This window comes from Vigna unguiculata, chromosome 7 (assembly GCF_037176805.1).
Source record: "Vigna unguiculata cultivar grain cowpea cultivar isolate G323 ecotype 2 chromosome 7, ASM3717680v1, whole genome shotgun sequence".
Taxonomy (NCBI): Eukaryota; Viridiplantae; Streptophyta; class Magnoliopsida; order Fabales; family Fabaceae; genus Vigna; species Vigna unguiculata.
In genome coordinates, this window is record NC_140798.1 from 24309965 (window position 1) to 24324906 (window position 14942).

Below are 14942 nucleotides of genomic sequence, written 5' to 3' on the forward strand. Positions count from 1 at the left end.
AAACTCAAACCTAAACAAAATATCACCCAAAGCACTAGGCTGGAGTTCTTTCTTCATTCTCATTTGCCCAGAGCTATTTGCAAAGCTTGAAAAATTGACTCTTGATTTTTAACATTACAAATGATTTAGCGAATGAAAAGAAACTGAAATACTCCATATACACAAAACTAGACAAGACAGGGATGAAGAAATTCAAAAGATATCTCTTCAAAATAATAATTCACAACAATCACCAGTCGAGATCCAAAGCATAAGCGAGTACAAGTACAAATTCAGAACCAGAACTAAAACATGACAGTCACAACAATGATTGAATATCATTTATAACATGGCTAATTTGGCGTTATGTTAGAGGATAGAATCAACTATCCACAATTCTTATTGTACTTAACTTACAGTAAATTGCCTAACTTCTACTGTGCTATTGCTAACACACCTGCCCACAGAATACACAACTCTAAGGCTTACCCTGAGTACAGAAAATTAGCTTACACAATGTACAGTTACATTACAATCAGATGATATCATTTAAAATAAAAACAAGTAAAAATATTGTTATTTAAATATACCTTCCTCCCCACACCATGGCAGACCTTTAAGAACATCTCTCAAAGCATAATAATGGGTATCGCATCTGTGGTCTGTAATAAAATTTCCCGAAAAGAATATCTTCTGGAAATGCTCACCAGGTTCCCTCTTGTAAAGGGTAAAAAATTCCTTTCCGACATCCTTTTTGGATCCCAAATTCCTTTTAATATAGTACACAGTCCCAGGTATAAATAACTCCTCGATTACTGGAGGTTTAGTTCCCGCATCTTTCGTGACAATTAAATTCTCCTTTGCAGCTTTAGAGGGCTTAGGAGTTTCTGTAGCAACTGTTTACACACACCAAAACATCTCATGATAAACATGTCACAAAATAAATGCATTTAAAGAACACCAATAAGCATTAAACATCAACAAGCGAACATTTAGTTAAGAATTCCTTCATTTTTTTGTGTATATATTGTTCTATGTTTTCTTTTGGTTCAAAGAAGCCAAAAGGATGTGATGACTTGGGCCCAAACATAGGCCCAATCAAAGACCTAGTCACTAGAAGCATGCTAAGAAAGATACAAGAGGGCATGGATCTTCAAAGACCCAATGGACTTCATGGGTTTCAAATGTTATTTTCTTGGGCCAAAGAAGACATAAAGATATGATGGGCTTATTTTAGATCAATAGAGTAGATTTCAATTGGACCAATTGTTTAAGTCTTACTTTCTAAATAAATTCTTAAGCACCTTGTATCTAGCTTTGCAATTGGGTCAATTCAAGCCCAATTACAAGTCTAGCCGAGAGTTGCTTCTAGACTAAAGCACATTTTGCACATTAAGCACATGTGTTTAAGCATGGAATGCGTGAGCTTCCACATGGCACTTGATCCACACTTCACATATCCTAGATCTGGATAAGGGTGGCAAGGGTGGCAAAACAGGTCAGCATGACCCATTTTGGCCCGTCCCGCCCTTGGCCTACCAACGAGTTGGGTCGGGCTAGCCTACCATTGGGAATTAGGTCAGACACTACAACCCACCCCGCCTCAAAGCAGGTCAATCGGCATGGCGGTGGGCGAGCTGACATGCAGGCCGACAGGTGAGCTGGCCCACCACTTATTTATTTATTTATTTATTATTTTTTTTTTCATTTTTGTTTATATAATATAGAAAATTTAATTTTTAATTATTTTTAATTTTTAAACAAAAAATAAAAAATAAAAATAAAAACAGGTCGTCAGGCCAAGGCGGGGTAAGCAAGCCGGGTCACAACAGGTTGGCGGGTTGGAAACTCCAACCCGGCCCATTCTTTTCTTGGCGGGCTGACGGGCCGGTCCGACGAGCCTAGCCCACTTTGACATGCCTAGATCTAGATGCATGTGTTTCGCATGCCTTCTTCCATTTGCATTCCATTTGGTCGTGCATTTGTATTCCATTTTAGGAGCTCACTCTCTACTATAAATCAAGAGTCTCCATGCCTTCTAAAGGTTACTCTTGTATGAATGCAAAGTTACTATGTTGAGATCACTCCATAAGCCTTGCCTTTGAGAGTCATTAGCTAGAGTATTCTCCTAGAATTCTCCTCTAGCCTTTGATGACATTTTGGTGTATAATAAGAGTTTGCATGAGCACGTAGTTCATCTTAATTCAATTCTCTCCATTCTTAGGGTCAATCATTTGTTTGCCAATGTAGATAACTGTACTTTTTATGTTGATAGTGTTGTTTTCCTAGGTTTTGTGGTCAATAAAAGTGGGGTTCATGTGGATCTCGAGAAAATCAAGGCCATTGACCTACCCCTAAAAATGTAGGAGAAATTAGAAGCTTCCATGGTTTGGCAAGTTTCTATAGAAGTTTTGTTCCTAATTTCTCTAGTCTAGCTTCACCACTCAATGAGTTAGTGAAGAAAGATGTTACATTCATATGGGGGCAAAATCAACAAAAAGCTTTTAAGGAATTAAAAGAAAGGTTGACCAAGGCACCATTCTAGCATTGCCAAACTTTGCAAAAACCTTTGAGCTAGAATGTTATGCTTCTTCCATTTGCATTCCATTTAGTCGTGCATTTGTTATTCCATTTTAGGAGCTCACTCTATGCTATAAATGAGAGTCTCCATGCCTTGTAAAGGTTACTATGTTGAGATCACTCCATAAGCCTTGCCTTTGAGAGTCATTAGCTAGAGTATTCTCCTATAATTCTCCTCTAGCCTTCCTCCTCTAAGTTGGCCTAATCTCTTAGAAATTTCCCACCACATACCATTCCACCACCTCTCCTAGAATTCATTTTTAGTGTATATATTGTTCTATGTTTTCTTTTGGGATCAAAGAAGCCAAAAGGATGTGTAAGCATTCAAAAATTTCTTCACTTCTTAAATACTGCATGCACCATAAATTTATGTTGGGCACAAGAAAGAAGTCTGATTGGCTCTTCAACATAATGAATGCCAACTCCTCACCAGTAGGAAGGGGTTGAAATGAAATTCTGCCCCTATACAGGGCTTAAAAGGTGTGGTGTAAGAAAAGTAATTCCCCAACAACACATGGGAAAGAACAAATGGCGTCACTGTACAAGAGTAATCTAGGTTCACTCTTCAAGAGACAATTAAGATTTGAACCAGGAAAGCAAAAAGGCTTACCAGCTAAACTTTTATTTGTCCTAAAATTGGCATAATCAGCAAGTTTTTGAGCTACATCTTGCACTGAAGACACAACCTGCTTTGCATTTGTAACCAAATCCGTGAAGCCTTTCCAATCTTCTTTCTCAATTACACTCATCCTGAAGAAAAAAATCATATCCTTGATCAAACCTTTTGTTTTTTAACTACCATATACATATTAAGCTTTGGAAGCTATTGATACCTACTAGATTTTAGATATTAAAGCTCTACAGTGTAGCAGAAATTCGGTTAGAATAATCAGTCACCATATACGCATGTTCATCCTCAACTCTCACTGACATTATCAACTTCCAAAACAACGAGTTTCCAATCTCTTTTAATAAAAAAAATGCTACATACAACAAAAGAAAAACTATTGCAGAGCTGCAGTTGGCTGCTTTCAGCATGTCCTGTCAATGGACAATAGAAGGGGAGGGCTGCTTACTTCAAGATTATAAATTAAATGCCACTCACCAATCCGTTTGAACAATTTCATTCCTGAACCTTGTTAGGGAAGCTATACTCAATCTCGGTATAATATCATCCTGTACATTTCCAAAAACAATGCCATAAGAAAATACAATAGATAAATACAGACAAAACTTGGGAAAAGAATATTACTCATCTCAGGAAAACCACAGATATAATTACTTTGTTCCTGATCAAATATTGTTAAGCACACATTGACAAGTGTTATCACATACCTGCATTACAACTGTCGACACATAGCCGGAGCAGTTTTCAGCAAGTTCTTTGGAGACACATGGTGAAGTTCCATAGCCAACCGCAGATACAATGTCAGGGCTAAAACCCAGCTCCTTTGGTGATTTTCCATGGATCATTATTGCCAATAAAGAAGCTATAGCCCCTCCTAGAGAATGACCCACGAGTCTTAACTTAAATCCCTATTAAAGAGTTCATCACATCTCATGCCATGAATTAGGAAAACACAAACAAAGAAATGAAAGACAAAATAGATGAAATAAGATCATCCCTACCTCATGTTTCTCCAAGCATTTTCTTATGATCTCAATCTCATGATGGAGAAACCAACGTGCAGATTCAGCAATTCCAAAGTGGGTTGAATAGCCTTCAAAGGTGACTTCACCATCACTTGAAGAAAGTATATCAGTGATAAGGTCATAAAAAGTATGTGTTCCCCTTATGCCTAAAATTACAAGCTTTTTACGCGTATCAATTCCAATATAATATGCAGGCCTCATTACACTGGAGTTCTTAACAAATTTCTTGACATTACTTTCTCTTAGCATGCTGTTCCTTGAAAGAACAACAGGGCTATCCTTATAAGCACCTTTAGCCAACTCAATATGATATATGAGATCTTGAACCTGAAATCCAGTAAGATATATTGATAAGACTAGAAGATAAAAACTTGTAATGATATGCTAACATTAATAGTGAAAGATCACAATATCACATGAACATATAAATATAATATATGCCTTCGACCACTAAAATGCAGTTTCAGAAGTTACAATTGATTCTGACAATATCTGAATGCCTTTGATATCTTCAAATGGATGAGTAGAAGCTTGACGAAGATAGATCAGATACAAGCCAATTGTAAGGTCACTCAAGCTCCAATCCTGGATTCCAAGCTTGCTCCTTTTGATGCATGCGATTATTTCTGTAAGGGACCGATGGCTTGGTGGGGGTTTCTTTCCAATTTCGTATCCTGCATAACATGGAAAACTAAGTCAGTCTTGTTTTATTGGAAAGCAAACTGAAAAATTATATGATCAAGTAGTATTTATGGAACACAGGTCAAATATATGCTAATGATATGAATAAATTTTGTCATGTAGTGTTAATGAGTCATGGGAGCAAGTCTTAGAACAATGATAATGCTGTTTTCTTGTGACCAGGAGGTCATAAGTTCAAATCTTAGAAACAGTCTCTTTCCACTTGCAAGAGTAAGGCCGTGTACATCTACCACCCTAGACCCCACCAAGAGAAGCCTTCAAGACTCATGCACGGGTCATCTTTCTATAATGTAACTGAGTCATACATGACTCAACTTATTTATAACAGATTATTTTAAAGGAAGGTACTCACCATTTTACAGTCACACCAACTGTCTAAATATGCCAAATGAAAAATGTTATGGCAATATGACTTAACACTTAACAGACCTGTTGGCAGAGCCCACCTACAAAATTGCAGAGCTGGTTCAAGTGTCTTTGAGAGCCAAGCCAACTCTAACTTCCACTTACTATCAGAGGTATCTTCATCATCAGAGCTGTATTTGCTAATCCCATAATTTCCATCCGCCTTCGTAACTGTAGATTTGGAAGAAATCTGTTGCTTTTCTTGCTCTTCTTTTAGCTTACCTTCTACCTTGTCTGCTCTGGACCTTTGCAATTGAAGCCGAATAAAAGCACTGTGCATATTGTTCCAATGTGGTTTTTCACGGTTGAGAAAATTTTTTCTAGAATCTGCACATTTAATTGCAAGTCATAGATATATGGCTATAAGATATTGGATACAATTTTCTAGCATGAAAATTGTATTAACAAAAAATAATGAAACTTAATCGTCGTAACATTAAAAATCAAGGGATTATTGAGCAATCGATTTGAAAATAAAAAAATAAAAAAAAACAAGAGACACTGTAATTTATTCTATCATACAACAAGATAGAACTTAGGAAATGTGGACAGGCAAAAATAATAAAAGATGTTCTCAATCCCGTAAAACTATTTCCCTCCCAATTTCTTATCCACAATCTAAAACCAATGTCGCTCCATATAAGAGGCTTCTCTTCTACCAAATGACGATTGATTATTTTAATTTCCATATATTGTGGCAGACTAAAAACGTTGTTACCGAGGTTCCAGTGTACCAAATGCAGCATTAGATTGAATCAATGAGAATTAAAAAGGAGAACGAAAGAAATTGAACTTACAGATATTACGGAGCAATTGCGTCACGTATTGGGTATTCATTTGGAACAGGAATCACGAATTTGATAGAACAAAGAGAAAAAGAAAACAAAGAGAGGCTCTCAACGCAAAAAGGTGGAACCGGAATGGGAATGTGGCGTCGTACAAGCGAGGCACCGCTTCAGGAATACTCTACAGATTTCACACCCGCTTTTGCAAAGAAGCAATAAATCGTTTTATTCATGATTTGAAATTTCTCAAAATTAGAAATTACATTAGTTTTCTATATTTATAATACGACGAATTAATTAATTTTAGGTCAAGAATATTTGGTCCTTCAATTTTATTCTTCTGAAACAATTTACCCTATTAATTTGAAAATGTCTCATTTATTTTTACTCAAAAAGTTTATGCTAAAGGTTAAATATGTTTTTTGTTTATTAATTTTAAGTAAAGTTTGAAATTAATCTATTTTGAAATTTTATATTAGTCTAGTTTTTTATTTCTCAAAATACATGAATTTAGTCATTTTAATCAAATTTTTTTAAGTTTATTTTATATCTCAAGCGCGTTTCATAATAATTTTTTGCTTAACATTCAAGTAAAGATGTGTCAAATAGTATAAACAACTCAAATACAATCCTGAAATGCGTACCAAATATCAAATAAATCTAACAAAATTTGATTAAAATGATTAAATTCATATACAGAAGTCAACATAGTACTAAAGGACAAAACAGTACATGGGCCTAAGCCCTATGAGAAAGTGTTACAATGTTTCATCTCCCACACAAGGTTAGTCCTTAATGAGTTTCAAGCCTCCTACTACTCTCACCACTATAGTCAGTTACCTTGAATCCTTACTAAATTATATAGATGGGGCACCACCATGAACTCCCACTAACAGGGGTCATGGAATTACGTCCCGACCAATTGAGGTACCACCATGAAGTCTCACCTAGAGGAATGAGGCACCACCACGAAACTATCGTGGGATTACGCCCTAACCATATCAACATCATATTCCATTTATCCACAATAACATTTCATTCTCATACCAATCCCATGTCACTTTTATCACCAACCATTCCATACTCAGTTCATGCCAAACTCATGTTAACTCAACATTTCAGCCCATACAATCAGATCTCATATGCATATTCATATATTTCATACTTAAGATAGGGTATTCCAAGCCAAGCATACAATTAACAACCCAAAAGCATGGAAGGAACAGTCATAGAGTAAAATCCTGTACCAGTCTCGCTCAAGCTGAGGACCCTCACTCAGGATCTTTCGCTCAAGCTATAGGTTCTCGCTTAGGCGAGACTGCCAACAGAGAACCCTGTGAGACTCACGAGTTCTCGCTTAGGCGAGCCACTCCTTACCTGAGCGAAGCCACCCCTCGCCCAAAGGTGAGGTTCCTCACCTGGGCTACAACTGTAGCAACGTGCCTCAAGCTCCCACGCATCCTCGCTTAGGCGAGCCTCTCTCGCCTGAGTGAGATGATACCTCGCTCAAAATGAGAGCTCTCCGCCTGAGCAAGAGCTCGAGCGCGAGTTTGGACCTGTTTCTACAAGTCTCGCCTAGGCAAGACTGGGTCGCTTGGGCGAGAACGTCAGGCGAGAACGTCAGGTCTCGCCACTATTCTTCCTACAACAGCCATACACTCATACCCAAACAGCAATACACATCCATTCAACATTTACAGTAGCACAACAACCATACAATCATGAAAACAATGGCAAATAAGCAAGAATCAAATTTAAACAAGAAGTCCCTAGCTTCCCTTACTTGGAAAGAGCTAGCAAACTACTTCGACACCTAAGCCCACAACCACAACAGCTCCAAGATCAAATTGAAGAACTGGAAACAGTGGCATAGAAAGAAGATTGGATTTACTATAGTGAGCCCCAACATATACCACGAAAACAACTTAGAAAAGGGGGTTATGGTTCAAGAACTAACTTACATGAAGAGAGAACGAAGTCGATCTAGCTTGAATGGGACGGAGGGACAAACCCTAGCAGAGGTTCTGTTTTAGGAAAAGGGAGGGGAGTGAGTGTTGTTCTTTGCAAAATGAAGATAGATTGTGAGGGTTTGGCTGACTTAGGGCCTTTGGACACCCCATGGGCCAGTCCTTAGGCCCATTAGATTGGGCAACCCTTAAACATTATGGTATAGAATATAAGTGGCCCTTGCATGTATGCCATTAGTGTGTTTATTTAATTGTTTTATTATTTTGCATGGATGCTTGACCATGGAGCCTAATAATATAATTATAGTTGAGTATGATTTATCACGAAACATAAATTGGAAGGGTTTTCACTTTGAGCAAGGATTCCAGGTTAGGGTTTAATAAGGGTTTTCACTTTGTACCTTTACGGCAATGAAGGCTTGTCAGGCGACTTATGTGATTCAACCCAAATTTGTGGGTTTTGTGCAGAACTACCCGATGACAAACACGAATGGTTTGGGTTCTGTAGTTTTTGGAGTTTTGTGATGTTTTTGAATGCACCGGAAATGTATATGCTTGTATATGAATGATTGTCAATGTAAATTATTGAAACTTGCTACTGTGGAGGGTAGTTGATTATTGAATGCTCATATTGGTTGGTGGATTTTCAGCAAAGGTGGGGAATGAATGATGCATATGGTTTTGTAATGGTAGTAATTTTGTGATTAGAGACTATTATGGGTTGTGTACGCCTGGGGTACAATAGGATTGGATGAATTCTGGCGCTAATTGGACGAATGGGTCAACAATTTTGGGGGTTTAGGGTTTGCTCGCAAGTGTAGGAAATTATGGAAAATGCCAAAATTTGATGCATCGACTGGCGACATGTTCTTGCCACTAGGCGACACCCAAGAACCAGCAAGTTTTTTGCTGGCTGTGTGGTCCATGCACTGGGAAAAATGTTAGGGGATTCAAATGGAATTAATTAGGTGATTATAGGAGAAGATTGGATTGTGGGTACCTTGGGAATATTATGTAGTAAATATGGTGGAGGTATTCAGATCAACTAGGGTGGAATGGTAAGAATTGAAAGAATGAGTGCAAGGGGAGTTGTTACAGTGTGTGGTGTGGTTTGAGGTATATAACGTTGCAATGGTTAGTTATGTTGTAGTTGTAAGAATGGTGCTTTAATTCGTAGTTCAAACTTGTAATTATTGAAATTTTATGAATAAGGATATGAATATGTGGGTATGCTAAGGTGTAGTTAGCATGATACAAAGTGATTTTGATTATATTTATTGTGAAGGGTATTGAGTTGTAGTGGGTCATACCTAAGAGAATGGGTGTTGTGGATGTGTGGAATTTCTTGTTTGATGTGCCAAAAAATTGATGGAGTGCCTAAAACTAGTATAGTGTGAGTTACTGGTGTAGCTCCTGGCGACGAGGTTGGAACCACCAAGTGAGAGCTTCAAATCATGGGCACTAGAACGCTTGGCGCCTGGTAGTGAGGAGGATTCCGCTAGGTGATAGCGGCCAAAATAGTGGTCCTAGAACACGTGGCTAGAGAAGGCAAATAAACCCGTCCCCATGGGTATTGCTCGAACCCGTCCCCGTTTTGACAGAGAATCCCCGCATTGATTGGGTATGGGTATGGGTATGGGTATGGGTATGGGAAATCCCCAATCTTTTCAATTGGGTATGGGAATTGGGATGGGGATGTACATATCCTCGTTATAATACCCGTTCCCGCCATATCTCTATCCTCGTTTAAATTATTAAAATATTCACAATTAATTAAGTAAACCTATATATATATATATACATATATATATATACTTTCTATTTTTTATTTCTTCTAATTATTTCGTTTGTCATGAAACGCATTCGCATCTCCAATATATTTTTTATCTTATCATAACCTTTATGTAATTATGTTAAAATGATGTATGTCAATTAAAAAAAAAATTATGTCTAACATTTGAATATTTCTATCATATTTTAATATATTTATTTATTGTATATTTTACTTTCACATGAGAATGTTTAATACTCTCAATTTAAGTGTTTAATAGCATAAACCTTTCATTTACTAGGTAATAAAACAAAATTTCTTTACTTCTTCTTCTTCTTATTATTATTATTATTAATTTTTGTTTGAAGAAATTTTTTGTTTCACTAAAACAATTTTTGTTATTTCTCAACCATTGAGTATATATGTTGATATTTGAAAAGTTTTCTTAGATCTCTAAGATATTTTTCATCTTATCATACCCTTAATTATACATTTGTTTTCCTTTGTGTGATTCCTTTCAATAGTCTCCAAATTGTTTATAAGACACACCTTTGTTACTTTTTTAATAATTTTATTTTTTGTTTATTTTCATCATGTATAATACTATTTCGATAAATTTTATCTAATTATTTTTTATTTTCCAACTCCTTACAATCATACTTTAATTTTTTCACTATAATTGCATAAATAATTTTTATTTACTACAATATAAAAATTTAATGTAATTGCCATGAATATTTTTTTATCACCATCCAACATATATTGGAGTTCAAAAGATACAAGATCTATAAAATTTTATTATTATGTTTATTATTTGTTCTTTGCGTCATTTTGATCAAGTGATGTATTATAAATTTTATTAGTGTATAAAAAAGAGATTCATTATAATTTAAAAAATTGAAGTAAACAAACATTTAAAATATATTTTAATTTGAATATTTGTTTTCCTTTTATATTTCTTTAAAAATATTTTTAAATTTTATCAACTAGGTTTCATTAATGTTTGCAAATTTAATAATTGTTTTGGTTTTCATGAAATTTTATTTGGTATTCTACTCTAAAATGTAAACTATTATAATTTATTTTAAAGTATTTGATATCGAAGAAACAACCATCTCCTAGTATTGAATATTTGATAATATTATGTTTCCTTTACCATAATTTTTTATTATTTTATAAAAATTAATTAAAATATTTTAAAGTTTGAAGTAGTAAGAAACGGGTACGGGTATGGGTACGAGATTATACCCATTACCCGGTAGGGATGGGCATGGGACAAAAGTTTGATACCCGTTGGGTTGGGGTATAGGGATGGGGATAAATTTTTTTTACGGGGATGGGTATGGGATAGCGAAATCGGTCCCCGCCCCGCCCCGTTGCCATCCTTACACGTGGTGTCTGGCGGTGAGGATGGTCCCGCCAGGTGATAACTGCCAAACAGGGACTTCTAGAATGCGTGGCGCCTGGCGACGTGTGGTGCCCACCAAGCGGTTTAGGGCGATATTTCGCCTAGTAACATTGGCGTGGTGCCAGACGATACCGCGTGCAGTGACGAGTTGAGTTGGCCGATTTTTACACTACTTTGGAAGAAGGTCTTGAGGAGATGACTTGTTGGGGGCCCATTTATGAGTGGTAGCTTGTAATGGGAAGTTAAACATGTGGCCATTTTAGCTTGGAGCTTAATGGTATTGGAATTTCGGTGTGAACGTGCTAATAGTAGCTAGTACAGATGGTTCACTTGATTGCTCTTCACGGGCGGAGTCGGTGAGGCTGGTAGTCTTGTGATGAATACGGATTGAGGTTCGTATTGGGGAGCTCCACTTGGTGTTATGGATTGTAGTTCGTAACTGGATAATTCTTGCGTGTGATATATAGGTGGTGACTAGTAGATGGTGGAACCACGAGTTGGTACTTGTGGCATCAAGAGTCATCTTAAGGATATCATCAAAGGGTGTAGAGTCAGGATGTGCACAATGGTAGTTGAGATTACTTGTGTATAAGGATTGGAGTTCTCAATGGGGTCATTGGTTTAAAGTTAATAATCAGGATTTAAGTTTCATTGTATTATTTATTCTTTCTATTAATTTTAGCTCACACTATTTGTTTGTGTTTGACAATGATCGTGTAACTTGTTACACGGGAGCATATGGTGTTGCAAGTGAGGATGTGGATGATTAGCGTTAGAGAGAGGACTAGTGGGGAATTGATTAAAGACTTATATTTTCTTTTAGTTTTGATTTTAGTATGATTATGAGATTTGAACTTATAATATTTTAACTAGATTTTGGTTTTGGATTTAAAATCTAGAAGTAAAGCTTTAAATTTTCCCGAATTTTGGGAAAAAAGGTTTATTAAATGTTGATTAATTATTAATTTTCTATCTTTATTTATTTAAATTACTAATATTCAGCCAGAATATTACATGTAATATCCACTCCAAATGTTTAACTAAATCCTTTTGTCACAAGCCTAACATTGTACTTCTCAATGGTTCCATTCGCCTTGTATTTCACTATATAAACCCACTTTCCAAGCCTAACCATGTACTTCTCAATGGTTCCATAACTTGTTCCATTTTTTTGTTAATTAAAGTATTAGATAAAGAAGAATGTATAGTTGTAGTGTTCAGACTTGTGAGAAAGGTTTTATGTGTAGGAGATAATTTTTCAAATGTCTCTAATTCCTTTTCTAAGGGCAATTGAAAGATTTAAATAATCTCTAACAAACTCAAACTTATTGTAACATCCCTACTTTTAATAAACTGTATTATTTATTTTAAATAAAACAGTTAGAAAATCGTTTGTTTTTACTAATGTTTCGTATTTTATCATGATGTAGCTTTTACTTATTGAAAATAACAATAAGAAGAATGCAAAACTAATAAAATATGTATATATATATATATTAAAAAATAATAGGTAAAAATATATTAATTAAAATATTATTAAATATGTGTGTATTAAAAGAAAAAAAATGAGAAATCTTCTAAATAGATAAGAAGATAAGAAGAAAAAAAATAGAAAAAAAAAGAAAATAAGTTAAAGAGTTAAACATTGTTTCTTCATTAATGGAAGTAACAATGATTATGACTTATATATATATATATACATATATATATATATATATATATGTATATATATATACATATATATATATATATATATATGTATATATATATATATATATACATATATGGATATGAAATGAGAGAAGAAGTTACGAGAGGAAGAAAAGAGAGAGAGAAAGAAAGGAGAGAGAAAGAGAAGGAGAGAGAGAGAGAGAAAGAAAGAGAAAATAGAGAGCAAAAGTTTGGAGCAAAAGATTCCAAAAGATCCTACTTTTCTTCAAATATTATTAGTGTACCCTTCAATCAACAAGGGTAGAGTGAGGTTAAACTCCTTTTATAATAATTTTGATAAACTCATGGATTTTATATTAATCTTTTATTTATTTTGAATCATGTATTATTATATGTACTTCCATTTAACTTATTTTCAATTATTATCCTAATATATTGTTAGCACTTCATTTTTCAATAATTTTCCTTTCCAAAAGTTTCCTTTTAGTTTAAATAAATATGTGTTTATGTTTAATTAAGTAATTTTTGTTGTTTGTCTAGAAAAATAGAGTTTTTATAAAAATGTGATAAAAAGGTTAATTTTAAGAGCATTTTAATGCATCTAGTTTTGTTCTTTTAAATCTCCCCTTTTAGAATAAATTCACTTTGCTAGTAATTGGATCTCGGGGAAAATCTGCACATATCAATGGTTCCTTTTAGGGACTATGTGACCCCGAAGTGGGCACACATTATCAAGATGTGTTCTTAAGTGTAGAGTAACCCTTGTCCATTCACTACACTAGATTTCAATTTTAAATTTGTTCTATTGTTTAATGATTTTGCGGCATTTACTTTTCTTGTTTCAAAATTCTTGCAGCATTTAATTAATGAGATTGTGGTTTCTGTTAGTAATAGTGGTATGGACTTTCATCTCCATGCATTTTTAATTTTTGAGCCTGCATCAGCATCATTATTAAGCCGTAAGAACTTTGCATCTGCATATTTTATTTATTGTGATTAAGCATTAAGCATTCTATATTCCATTGCTATAGCTTCTACGTTGAATCCATTTGATGTGGAAATGAATGAGTGATTGGTTGTTGTCACGTGTGGGGTTGATGCTGTCATAAAGTGTCTGGGTCTGCATAATCTCATAGGCACATTCTAGCTTAATTGTGGCCCATGCTGCCTTTTAGGTTTCATGTACATTCTGCAAGTCTAATTGCATATATCAACCTTTAGAATTTTATTCATTTTTTTTTCATTTCAATTCTGCACTACACAAATTGTTGCATTCACATCTACACATTATCATGCTGCCAGGTTTCAGGATTTGACATAACTTCTACATGTTGTTGTTACCTTTCTGTTGCAATATCTTGAGCATTATTTTATTGTGCAATTTCAAGTATATGCAAGGTTGCATGCCTTTGAGTTGAGGTGTTATCTTGGTCCTTTGAAAAGCATATTTGCTGCAGTTTCGATCTATTTTTCTGTTGCCACATGGTTAATGCATACTGCTTCTGTTAAGAAATTCATTGCTGCCAAGTGGTTTCATTTCATATCAAATTTGCATTTGCATTTCTTCTGCTGCAGTATTAATCTGTTTCACTACTGCCACATTCCAAGTCTATTTTGTTGTTAAATTTACATCCATTTGTGTGGAAATTCCTTGCAATCACTGTCTTGTTGCTGTCGTAGCATTTTCACACATGTTCACATGAGTTTGGCATTGCATCTTTCAAATTCATTCCCTTTTTTATATTAAATTCATTAATTTTGCACATTGTATCCTACATAATTTCACTGTTGCCACGGAGTTACTTCTTTGCAACCACTTTTTATCTGAATTTTGATGTGATTCTTGACTAATAGTGGCAAATTTGTTCACGCATTAACAATTCATCTAGGCACATCTCATTTCATTTAAGTCATTTCAATTCCTCATTCCATTCTAGGTTCCTTACATCTCAAGCATTGCATTCATGCATATCTTGATTTCACTTTTTATCATGCATTTAGATAATTTTCAAGCGAATAAA

General features: G+C 35.0%; 1 protein-coding gene across 1 annotated transcript; it reads right to left on the minus strand.

The window, feature by feature from the left end:
• Window positions 1-292: 292 nt before the first annotated feature.
• Window positions 293-6321, minus strand: LOC114189827 (alpha/beta-Hydrolases superfamily protein). Its single transcript, XM_028078526.2, has 8 exons — window positions 6117-6321; window positions 5344-5646; window positions 4687-4886; window positions 4189-4539; window positions 3895-4095; window positions 3665-3735; window positions 3170-3309; window positions 293-875 (listed from the first exon to the last, which is right to left on the minus strand). The coding sequence occupies exons 1-8, from the start codon at window positions 6154-6156 to the stop codon at window positions 556-558; spliced, it is 1626 nt and encodes a 541-aa protein (XP_027934327.2). The 5' UTR covers window positions 6157-6321; the 3' UTR covers window positions 293-555.
• Window positions 6322-14942: the final 8621 nt, after the last annotated feature.

Excerpts from the sequence above, each read along its gene's own strand:
- LOC114189827 (XM_028078526.2), bottom strand. The coding sequence starts at position 6,156 with ATGAATACCCAATACGTGACGCAATTGCTCCGTAATATCT. Across the intron at positions 4,096-4,188 it reads AATGCTTGGAGAAACATGAG|GGATTTAAGTTAAGACTCGT; the intron begins GTAGGGATGATC and ends ACTCTTTAATAG. Across the intron at positions 3,736-3,894 it reads TGTCGACAGTTGTAATGCAG|GATGATATTATACCGAGATT; the intron begins GTATGTGATAAC and ends GGAAATGTACAG.